Source organism: Oncorhynchus gorbuscha, linkage group LG25, assembly GCF_021184085.1.
Source record: "Oncorhynchus gorbuscha isolate QuinsamMale2020 ecotype Even-year linkage group LG25, OgorEven_v1.0, whole genome shotgun sequence".
Taxonomy (NCBI): Eukaryota; Metazoa; Chordata; class Actinopteri; order Salmoniformes; family Salmonidae; genus Oncorhynchus; species Oncorhynchus gorbuscha.
The window spans coordinates 38,150,259-38,162,701 of record NC_060197.1 but is presented as its reverse complement, the minus strand read 5'-3'; the positions used below and the strand labels follow the sequence as shown (position 1 = coordinate 38,162,701).

General features: G+C 46.6%; 1 protein-coding gene across 7 annotated transcripts in view; it reads left to right on the top strand.

Annotated features, from left to right (window-relative positions):
- The window catches only part of LOC124013620 (neurexin-2-like), a 1,135,017-nt gene that overhangs the window by 298,645 nt on the left and 823,929 nt on the right, over window positions 1-12,443 (top strand). For 5 of the 7 annotated variants that reach the window (XM_046327950.1, XM_046327944.1, XM_046327945.1 and 2 more), the window contains exon 4: window positions 1,335-1,364. The exons of the other annotated variants lie outside the window; for them this stretch is intronic. In XM_046327950.1, coding sequence (XP_046183906.1) covers window positions 1,335-1,364 — 30 coding nt within the window. The remainder of the gene's footprint in view (window positions 1-1,334; window positions 1,365-12,443) is intronic. 7 annotated transcript variants of the gene reach the window in all.

Sequence of the window (12,443 nt, the reverse complement as noted above, 5' to 3'; positions counted from 1 at the left end):
TGTTTAACTGGAGAACGATTGGACTTGTGAACCTGGACCTAGAAGTGATTAATTCAGCCAAGTTAAAGCTGATTGGACTAGAGCAGCAGATGGTCATTGTAGCCCTACAATGGAAACAGCCTTCTTTTCACTGGAACATAGGTTAATTAAGGTTCCTATATTAAGCAAGTTCAGTCCTTTTTTCTTCATAGCTTATCCTCTGTGTGTTTTTTGCAAGGTTATTTAGCAGTTAAACTAAAGGCTTTCTTATTCCCACTGTTTAGCCAACGGTGGTCGTGGTATAACGTTGTATGTTATTCTGCCAGTGGTAAGAAGTTACAGTAAGTGAAACAGGGCTGTGATCATATCAGACATTAAAACGGATTCTGTCATTTCTGAAATGTTCATGGATAGAACATACTACCCATTTTGTGATCAGTTATTTATAGGCGACATCTTGACTAATAGGACTGCTGTTTAACCATTCGCGGCTTTGACAATAGTGTGAACAAAGATCTTTTGATGATGTAACGGTGTCCTGCCGGCCTGAGAGAAGCACATATCAAGCCCACATCTACAGGTTGTTTAAAGTTGGTTCTGGCTGAAGTATTTTCGTCAGCACTTGGGATGTATCGTTGTAAACTGCTGCCGGAGAGCTGTTATTGTGTTCAGATGGGACTCGGATAGACTACAATGTTAGCTGTTGCTGTGTGTGGTCGACATAGTTTGACTCCAAAACTGTGAAGCCCTTTGAAACGATTGGACTCCTGTTTTGGCTCAAATTGGTTTATCCCTGATTTCAGGAACATTGTATTTTGGATGTTTGTCACTTACTGCATCTGTGTCCGTGTATATAATCTTCTGTTCCTGGCCACGAAACGAATGTTCTTCTCTCTTTGTGTTTTTACACTTATCACTGACCCGTTCTGTTAGAGACCTTGGATCGCCAAGAGCAGAAAAGATTTATACCGTAGCCAAAGAATTCAGTTAAATCTCAAGCCTGCCAAACAGTTACTATGTGTATGTTCCATAAGTACTTCAGTGAGAAAAAAAAAAAGCATTTGTGTGAGCAATGGCCTACGGGGGTTGCACCGAATGAAATGCTTATTTTTTTCTACCTCCCCACATCAAGAAATGTTTGCTTGTTTTTTCGTTATCTTCTCTCTCTTTCTTTCTCTCTCTCTTTTTTTTTTTTTTTTTTTTTTTACCTTTGAGTTGAATCTCTGACATCCGAGTCTGCCCCAGGATGTCTGTCACAAACTGCAGTCCAACGTTGTGACAATGTTTTTTTCCCTCCCGTTACCTTTTATGACCTTTTTTCCTTTGTTTTCTTTTTTTCTGTTCTTTCCTTCAAGGTCTGGCGCACCTGACGTTAAACAACCAAGGTATGGGTTCATTCCTTTAGTTGGGTCTTTTTCCCAGAGGAAAACAACAAGTACTCCTCTGCCCAACCTCTCCTCTTCTTCACTCCTCCGCTTTCCTCACCACCCCACATTTCCCTACCTCCATTTTCCTTAACCCGTCCTCCTAACCCATCTACCCCATCCCATGGCACCCCCCCAATTCTCTCACACCCTTCCCCCTTCATTTATCTTTGTTTTGGTTGTGCTTCCTGCCATATCCTTCCTTGTGCTCTCTGTGCCTCCACACTGTCCGTCCCACCCTTGTCCTGTCCTTCTGGCTCATCTGGAACCACCCTGACCTACGACCTCCCGGGCTGCAGGTAACGCTTTTCTGCTCTCCCTTCTGCTTGGGTTTTCAAAAAAGTGTCTACAGGGACAAAAACAGTTTGTCAAGTGTTTAGCTGTATGTTACCCCTCTTAGTAATGCAACAACGTTGTTGTTGAATGACACAGAGTTTTCTATCACCACTCTGCTGTCATTCTCATTGTTTGGCACCCTGATCTGTTATGATGAGGTTTTTAGATTTTAAGCTTCTTCAGAGACAAACTGCAAGCTATTTGAAATGTTAACCTGGATAGAATGTCTTGTGAATTATGTATGAAGAAAAGTCTGAAAAGCGATGAGATTGAACTGTGCTGCTATGGACATGTTATGGTCTCCAATGGAAGTGCTTCAATGTGCTCCTCTCTGACTCGATATCACTCTCAACCATGACCAAGCAGATATAGTGGCACAACCTTTATCCTTCTATTCAATCACATTCATTAGAGCATTTCACTCTTCACACAGCCAACCTTTTCTGCCCTGTTTATACAGACACTGGGTTGCTCTGTTGTCTCCTGACGTGAACCTAGCAAGAATGGCGGGAGAGGGAAAGTTCATGGGAGAGAGAGATTCAAGCAGGCAGGGATAGGTTGGGGAGCACACTGACCTTTACTAGAATAGAGAGAACGGTCTAGCTAGCTCCTATCGACTCCCTTCCCTCTCCCCCCTCGACCTCCATCACTGATGCTCTGGGATCCGACTAGGATTTCTAAAACTCCCTCTCCTGGGGTGCATTGTAAAAGTCATTCCTCAATTCCTTGTGTCTACTGTGAAGGATCTTTTGATCCAATGCTCTCCTCGCTTCCCTCTGCCATTTGAGGAGGCGGCGAGGGGAGAGGATGCGAAGATTCTAGGAAAGACATTTGAGATTCACCTCTGTTCTCTTTAAACACATACAGGTTCCTGTATCAAACAACTTACATGTCTGAAACACCTCCCCTTTAAAGACTCCTTATCGTGCGTTCATATCCAAGTGTGAAGGTGGTATGTAGCACGTACTGTACGATATCTGGATGTGGATAAATTAGAATACTTTTCTGGTTTCAAATCTTATATGAAAACATGATACACATTTTAAAAGCTGAGAAACAGGTTTTTCAAATGATATGACTTACAATAGCACCACATCAAATCAATTGTCAATCAATCAGTCAAGAAAAAACACCAGTGAAAATGTGTATCTTATTCAAAAATCCATGCTTTACTCCCAAACATCTGCCATTTACAAAACGTTCTAATGATGATAGTAAAAAACTTGGAGCATATTTAGTCAGTCAGGGTTGATCATCTGAAATCAGAATAGAAATACGTTTTACTGTGAATGGGTTACAAATGTCTTAGTGACTGATAATATTTTTCTCTAATTCTATGACAATTTCTTATCTGGATAGTGTTTTAAACATACATCTGCAACAAAACAAATTACAAATGGCATTAAGTCTTACATATAAGAAAGCACATAAACAAATAACATAATATTAATAAAACAAGAACTATATTGAAAACATAATCTTAGGGAAAGCTGAAAATAAAGACACATTTAAAGACTTGTTAGTTCTATTACATGTCTGGTACACCTCCCCTTTAAAGACTCATTGGCTCCCTTACATGTCTGCAAACACCTCCCCTTTACAATCTAAGCTAGATGCCCTCAATCTCACACAAATTATCAATGAACCTACCAGGTACAACCCCAAATCTGTAAACATGGGCACCCTTATAGACATCATCTTTACCAACCTGCCCTCTAAATACACCTCTGCTGTCTTCAACCAGGATCTCAGCGATCACTGCCTCATTGCCTGCGTCCATAATGGGTCTGCAGTCAAACTACCACCTCTCATCACTGTCAAACGCTCCCTAAAACACTTCAGCGAGCAGGCCTTTCTAATCGACCTGGTCCGGGTATCCTGGAAGGATAATGACCTCATTCTGTCAGTAGAAGATGCGTGGTTATTCTTTAAAAGTGCTTTCCTCACCATCTTAAATAAGCATGCCCCATTCAAGCAATGTAGAACCAGGAACAGATATAGCCCTTGGTTCACTCCAGACCTGACTGCCCTTGACCAGCTCTAAAATATCCTGTGGCATACTGCATTAGCATTAAATAACTCCCACGATACACAACCTTTCAGGGAAGTTAGGAACCAATATACACAGGCAGTCAGGAGAGCAAAGGCTAGCTTTTTCAAACAGAAATTTGCATCCTGTAGCAAAACTCCAAAAAGTTCTGGGAAACTGTAAAGTGCATGGAGAATAAGAGCACCTCCTCCTAGCTGTCCACTGTACTGAGGCTAGGAAACAGTGTCACAACCGATATATCCAAGATAATTGAGAATTTCCATAAGCATTTTTCTACAGCTGGCCATGCTTTCCACCTGGCTACCCCTACCCCAGTCAACAGCCCTGCACTCCCCACAGCAACTTGCCCAAACCTCCCCCATTCTCCTTCACCCAAATCCAGATAGCTGATGTTCTGAAAGAGTTGCAAAATCTGGACCCCTACAGATCAACTGGGCTAGACAATCTGGACCCTCTCTTTCTAAAAGTATCCACCGTAACAACCCCTATTACTAACCTTTTCAAACTCTCTTTCGTATCATCTGAGATGCCCAAAGATTGAAAAGCTGCTGAGATCATTCCCCTCTTCAAAGGGGGAGACACTCTAGACCCAAACTGCTACAGACCTATATCTATCCTACCCTGCCTTTCTAAGGTCTTCAAAAGCCAAGTTAACAAACAGATCACCGAACATTTCGAATCCCACCATACCTTCTCTGCTATGCAATCTGGTTTCCAAGCTGGTCATGGGTGCACCTCAGCCAAGCTCAAGGTCCTAAACGATATCATAACCGCCATCGATAAAAGACAATACTGTGAAGCCGTATTCATCGACCTGGCCAAGGCTTTCAACACTGTCAATCACACCATTCTTATCGGCAGACTCAAGAGCCTTGGTTTCTCAAATGACTGCCTCGCCTGGTTCACCAGCTACTTATCAGACAGAGTTCAGTGTGTCAAATCGGAGGGCCTGTTGTCCGGAACTCTGGCAGCCTCTATGGGGGTGCCACAGGGTTCAAATCTCGAGCCGACTCTTTTCTCTGTATATTCTCTGTATATTTCTCTTGCTGCTGGTGATTCTCTGATCCACCTCTACGCAGACGACACCATTCTGTATACTTCTGGCCCTTCTTTGGACACTGTGTTAACTAACCTCCAGACGAGCTTCAATGCCATACAACACTCCTTCCGTGGCCTCCAACTGCACTTAAATGCAATTCAAACTAAATGCCTGCTCTTCAACCGATTGCTGCCCGCACCTGCCCGCCCGTCCAGCATCACTACTCTGGATGGTTCTGACTTAGAATATGAGGACAATTACAAATAGCTAGGTGTCTGGTTAGACTGTAAACTCTCCTTCCAGACGCACATTAAGCATCTCCAATGCAAAATTAAATAGAGAATTGGCTGTCTTATTTCGCAACAAAGCATTCTTCACTCATGCTGCCAGAAATACCCTTGTAAAACTGACCATCCTACCGATCCTTGACTTTGGCGATGTCATTTAGAAAATAGCCTCCAACACTCTACTCAGAAAATTGGATGCAGTCTATCACTGTTATGCAGGTGAATGAGGACCCAAAAGCGACTTGGCGAAAACAGAGTCTTTAATCCAGTTAAAGGAAATAGCAATACTCCTAGACAAATCGGAGCGGTAAATAAAGCATAAAAAACAATTCCACTCGTAATCACGAGAACTGACTGGAGACTCGATAATAAACTGCAGGTAGCCTCGGGAAGGCACTTGACCGTAGCAGACTCAGACACCTGCTCACCACGCAGCATCTGAGGGAAACACGACACGACAGGGCGATACAAAGACACAGCACGGTGAACAATATACAAGGATCCGACAGGGCAGAAACGGAAAACAAGGGGAGAAATAGGGACTCTAATCAGGGGAAAAGATAGGGAACAGGTGTGGGAAGACTAAATGATTGATTAGGGAATAGGAACAGCTGGGAGCAGGAACGGAACGATAGAGAGAAGAGAGAGAGAGAGGGGAGAGAAAAAGGGGAACGAACCTAAAAGACCAGCAGGGGGAAAACGAACAGAAGGAAAAGCAAAATGACAAGACAATATAAGACAAAACATGACAGTACCCCCACTCACCGAGCGCCTCCTGGCGCACTCGAGGAGGAATCCTGGCGGCAACGGAGGAAATCATCAATCAGTGAACGGTCCAGCACGTCCCGAGACGGAACCCAACTCCTCTCCTCAGGACCGTAACCCTCCCAATCCACTAAGTATTGGTGACCCCGTCCCCGAGAACGCATGTCCATGATCCTACGTACCTTGTAAATAGGTGCGCTCTCGACAAGGACGGGGGGAGGGAAGACGAACGGGGGTGCGAAGAAAGGGCTTGACACAGGAGACATGGAAGACAGGATGGACGCGACGAAGATGTCGCGGAAGAAGCAGTCGCACAGCGACAGGATTGACGACCTGGGAGACACGGAACGGACCAATGAACCGCGGAGTCAACTTACGAGAAGCTGTCGTAAGAGGAAGGTTGCGAGTGGAAAGCCACACTCTCTGGCCGCAACAATACCTAGGACTCTTAATCCTACGTTTATTGGCGGCTCTCACAGTCTGTGCCCTGTAACGGCAAAGTGCAGACCTCACCCTCCTCCAGGTGCGCTCACAATGTTGGACAAACGCTTGAGCGGAGGGAACACTGGACTCGGCAAGCTGGGATGAGAACAGAGGAGGCTGGTAACCCAGACTACTCTGAAACGGAGATAACCCGGTAGCAGACGAAGGAAGCGAGTTGTGAGCGTATTCTGCCCAGGGGAGCTGTTCTGCCCAAGACGCAGGGTTTCTGAAAGAAAGGCTGCGTAGTATGCGACCAATCGTCTGATTGGCCCTCTCTGCTTGACCGTTAGACTGGGGATGAAACCCGGAAGAGAGACTGACGGACGCACCAATCAAACGACAGAACTCCCTCCAAAACTGTGACGTGAATTGCGGACCTCTGTCTGAAACGGCGTCTAACGGGAGGCCATGAATTCTGAACACATTCTCGATGATGATTTGTGCCGTCTCCTTAGCGGAAGGAAGTTTAGCGAGAGGAATGAAATGTGCCGCCTTAGAGAACCTATCGACAACCGTAAGAATCACAGTCTTCCCCGCAGACAAAGGCAGACCGGTAATGAAGTCTAGGGCGATGTGAGACCATGGTCGAGAAGGAATGGGGAGCGGTCTGAGACGACCGGCAGGAGGAGAGTTACCTGACTTAGTCTGCGCGCAGTCCGAACAAGCAGCCACGAAACGGCGCGTGTCACGCTCCTGAGTCGGCCACCAAAAGCGCTGGCGAATAGAAGCAAGAGTGCCTCGAACACCGGGATGACCAGCTAACTTGGCCGAGTGAGCCCACTGAAGAACAGCCAGACAAGTGGAAACAGGAACGAAAAGAAGGTTACTAGGACAAGCGCGCGGCGACGCAGTGTGCGTGAGTGCTTGCTTAACCTGTCTTTCAATTCCCCAGACTGTCAACCCGACAACACGCCCATAAGGAAGAATCCCCTCGGGATCAGTAGAAGCCACAGAAGAACTAAAAAGACGGGATAAGGCATCAGGCTTGGTGTTCTTGCTACCCGGACGGTAAGAAATCACAAACTTGAAACGAGCGAAAAATAACGCCCAACGAGCTTGACGAGCATTAAGTCGTTTGGCAGAACGGATGTACTCAAGGTTCTTATGGTCTGTCCAAACGACAAAGGAACGGTCGCCCCCTCCAACCACTGTCGCCATTCGCCTAGGGCTAAGCGGATGGCGAGCAGTTCGCGGTTACCCACATCATAGTTGCGTTCAGATGGCGACAGGCGATGAGAAAAATAAGCGCAAGGATGAACCTTATCGTCAGACTGGAAGCGCTGGGATAGAATGGCTCCCATGCCTACCTCTGAAGCGTCAACCTCGACAATGAATTGTCTAGTGACGTCAGGAGTAACGAGGATAGGAGCGGACGTAAAACGTTCTTTTAGAAGATCAAAAGCTCCCTGGGCGGAACCGGACCACTTAAAACACGTCTTGACAGAAGTAAGAGCTGTGAGAGGGGCAGCAACTTGACCGAAATTACGAATGAAACGCCGATAGAAATTAGCGAAACCTAGAAAGCGCTGCAACTCGACACGTGACCTTGGAACGGGCCACTCACTGACAGCTTGGACCTTAGCGGAATCCATCTGAATGCCTTCAGCGGAAATAACGGAACCGAGAAAAGTAACGGAGGAGACATGAAAAGAGCACTTCTCAGCCTTCACGTAGAGACAATTCTCTAAAAGGCGCTGGAGAACACGTCGAACGTGCTGAACATGAATCTCGAGTGACGGTGAAAAAATCAGGATATCGTCAAGGTAGACAAAAACAAAGATGTTCAGCATGTCTCTCAGAACATCATTAACTAATGCCTGAAAAACAGCTGGCGCATTGGCGAGACCAAACGGCAGAACCCGGTACTCAAAATGCCCTAACGGAGTGTTAAACGCCGTTTTCCACTCGTCCCCCTCTCTGATGCGCACGAGATGGTAAGCGTTACGAAGGTCCAACTTAGTAAAGCACCTGGCTCCCTGCAGAATCTCGAAGGCTGATGACATAAGGGGAAGCGGATAACGATTCTTAACCGTTATGTCATTCAGCCCTCGATAATCCACGCAGGGGCGCAGAGTACCGTCCTTTTTCTTAACAAAAAAAACCCCCGCCCCGGCCGGAGAGGAAGAAGGCACTATGGTACCGGCGTCAAGAGACACAGACAAATAATCCTCGAGAGCCTTACGTTCGGGAGCCGACAGAGAGTATAGTCTGCCCCGAGGAGGAGTGGTCCCCGGAAGGAGATCAATACTACAATCATACGACCGGTGAGGAGGAAGGGAGTTGGCTCGGGACCGACTGAAGACCGTGCGCAGATCATGATATTCCTCCGGCACTCCTGTCAAATCGCCAGGTTCCTCCTGAGAAATGGGGACAGAAGAAATGGGAGGGATGGCAGACATTAAACACTTCACATGACAAGAAACGTTCCAGGATAGGATAGAATTACTAGACCAATTAATAGAAGGATTATGACATACTAGCCAGGGATGACCCAAAACAACAGTTGTAAAAGGTGAACGAAAAATCAAAAAAGAAATAGTCTCACTGTGGTTACCAGATACTGTGAGGGTTAAAGGTAGTGTCTCAAATCTGATACTGGGAAGATGACTACCATCTAAGGCGAACATGGGCGTAGGCTTGTCTAACTGTCTGAAAGGAATGTCATGTTTCCGAGCCCATGCTTCATCCATGAAACAACCCTCAGCCCCAGAGTCTATCAAGGCACTGCATGTAGCACCCGAACCGGTCCAGCGTAGATGGACCGACATAGTAGTACAGGATCTAGATGGAGAGACCTGAGTAGTAGCGCTCAACAGTAGCCCTCCGCTTACTGATGAGCTCTGGCTTTTACTGGACATGAATTGACAAAATGTCCATCAAATCCGCAATAGAGGCACAGGCGGTTGGTGATCCTCGGTTCCCTCTCCTTAGTCGAGATGCGAATACCTCCCAGCTGCATGGGCTCAGTCTCTGAGCCAGAGGAGGGAGATGGTTGCGATGCGGAGCAGGGAAACACCGTTGACGCGAGCTCTCTTCCACGAGCTTGGTGACGAAGATCTACCCGTCGTTCTATGCGGATGGCGAGAGCAATCAAAGAGTCCACACTGGAAGGAACCTCCCGGGAGAGAATCTCATCTTTGACCACTGCGTGAGTCCCTCCAGAAAACGAGCGAGCAGCGCCGGCTCGTTCCAGTCACTAGAGGCAGCAAGAGTGCGAAACTCTATAGAGTAATCCGTTATGGATCGATCACCTTGGCATAGGGAAGCCAGGGCCCTAGAAGCCTCCCTACCAAAAACTGAACGGTCAAAAACCCGAATCATCTCCTCTTTAAAGCTCTGGTAATTGTTTGAACAATCAGCCCTTGCCTCCCAGATAGCTGTGCCCCACTCTCGAGCCCGGCCAGTAAGGAGTGAAATGACGTAAGCAACCCGAGCTCTCTCTCTAGAGTATGTGTTGGGTTGGAGAGAGAACACAATATCACACTGGGTGAGAAAGGAGCGGCACTCCTTGGGCTGCCCGGAGTAGCAAGGTGGGTTATTAACCCTAGGTTCCGGAGGCTCGGCAGACCAGGAAGTAACAGGTGGCACGAGACGAAGACTCTGGAACTGTCCAGAGAGGTCGGAAACCTGAGCGGCCAGGTTCTCCATGGCATGACGAGCAGCAGACAATTCCTGCTCGTGTCTGCCGAGCATGGCTCCTTGGATCTCGACGGCAGTGTTACGAGCGTCTGTAGTCGCTGGGTCCATTCTTTGGTCGGATCCTTCTGTTATGCAGGTGAATGAGTCTTTAATCCAGTTAAAGGAAATAGCAATACTCCTAGACAAATCGGAGCGGTAAATAAAGCATAAAAAACAATTCCACTCGTAATCACGAGAACTGACTGGAGACTCGATAATAAACTGCAGGTAGCCTCGGGAAGGCACTTGACCGTAGCAGACTCAGACACCTGCTCACCACGCAGCATCTGAGGGAAACACGACACGACAGGGCGATACAAAGACACAGCACGGTGAACAATATACAAGGATCCGACAGGGCAGAAACGGAAAACAAGGGGAGAAATAGGGACTCTAATCAGGGGAAAAGATAGGGAACAGGTGTGGGAAGACTAAATGATTGATTAGGGGAATAGGAACAGCTGGGAGCAGGAACGGAACGATAGAGAGAAGAGAGAGAGAGAGGGAGAGAGAAAAAGGGGAACGAACCTAAAAAGACCAGCAGGGGGAAAAAGAACAGAAGGAAAAGCAAAATGACAAGACAATATAAGATAAAACATGACAATCACAGTGCCATCTGTTTTGTCACCAAGCCCCATATACTACCCACTACTGCGACCTGTATGCTCTCATTGGCTGGCCCTCGCTTCATATTCATCGCCAAACCCACTGGCTCCAGGTCATTGCTAGATCTTTGCTAGGTAAACCCCCACCTTATCTCAGCTCACTGGTCACCATAGCAACACCCACCTGTAGCACACGCTCCAGCAGGTATATTTCACTAGTCACCCCCAAAGGCTAATCCTCCTTTGGCCGCCTTTCTTTCCAGTTCTCTGCAACCATTGACTGAAATGAATTGCAAAAATCACTGAAGCTGGAGACTCATATCTCCCTCACTAACTTTAAGCATCAACTGTCAGAGCAGCTCACAGATCACTGCACCTGTACATAGCCCATTGGTTAACAGCCCATCCAACTACCTCATCCCCATACTGTTATTGATTTGATTTATTTAGCTCCTTTGCACCCCAGTATCTTACATGTCTGCTACCTTACATTTCTGCAACACCTCCCCTTTAAAGACTCATTTGCTCCCTTACATGTCTGCAACACCTCCCTTTTAAAGACTCATTTGCTACCTTACATGTCTGCAACACCTCCGCTTTAAAGACTCATTTGCTCCCTTACATGTCTGCAACACCTCCCCTTTAAAGACTCGTTAACTCCCTTACATGTCTGCAACACCTCCCCTTTAAAGACTCATTTGCTACCTTACATGTCTGCAACACCTCCCCTTTAAAGACTCATTTGCTACCTTACATGTCTGCAACACATCCCCTTTAAAGACTCATTTTCTCCCTTACATGTCTGCAACACCTCCCCTTTAAAGACTAATTTACTCCCTTACATGTCTGCAACACCTCCCCTTTAAATACTCATTTGCTCCCTTACATGTCTGCAACACCTCCCCTTTAAAGACTTGTTAACTCCCTTTCATGTCTGCAACACCTCCCCTTTAAATACTAATTTGCTCCCTTACAAGTCTGCAACACCTCCACTTTAAAGACTAATTTGCTCCCTTACAAGTCTGCAACACCTCCACTTTAAAGACTCCTTTGCTTCCTTACGTGTCTGTAACACCGCCCCTTTAAAGACTCCTTGGCTCCCGTACATGTCTGCAACCCCTCCCCTTAAAAACTCCTCTAACTGACTTGCTTGTCTGGAACACCTCCCCTTTAAAGACTCCTTGGCTCCCTTACATGTCTGCCTCACCTCCCCTTTAAAGACTCTTTGGCTCCCTTGCATGTCTACAACTCCTCCCCTTAAAGACTCCTCTAACTGCCTTACATGTCTGGAACACTTCCCCTTTATAGACTCATTAGCTCCCTTACATGTCTGCAACACCTCCCCTTTAAAGACTCCTCTAACTGCGTTGCATGTGCTTGCCCTCGCTGCAGAGGCTAGTTGTGAACAAGAGCTCTGAGATCCTCCTCCATCTCTGGGTCCTTGCCATCCATAATTACAGCTGAAATAGTGCTACTTCATTGTTCCTGTCACTGGGTGACTCAACGGAACACCTATAGCTCCTCCAGACGTCCGCAGTGACCCCCACTGAACCATAATCCCCTAATTTCTATGCAGGTTCGTCTCTGCTTCGGCATGACATTTTCTCCCTCGTACCTTCATTATGTAGGCCTTTTCCTTCTTACAAACTGTTTACTCGGTCCGTGTAGCCTCAGCATGAAAGGTATACACAGTGATAATTGGACACACTTGAGGAATCAAAATGCTGGCATTAAGATATTTCCCACAATCCTGAGCTTAACCTTATCGTCCATGGCTACAGCGTGACTCAGGCATTA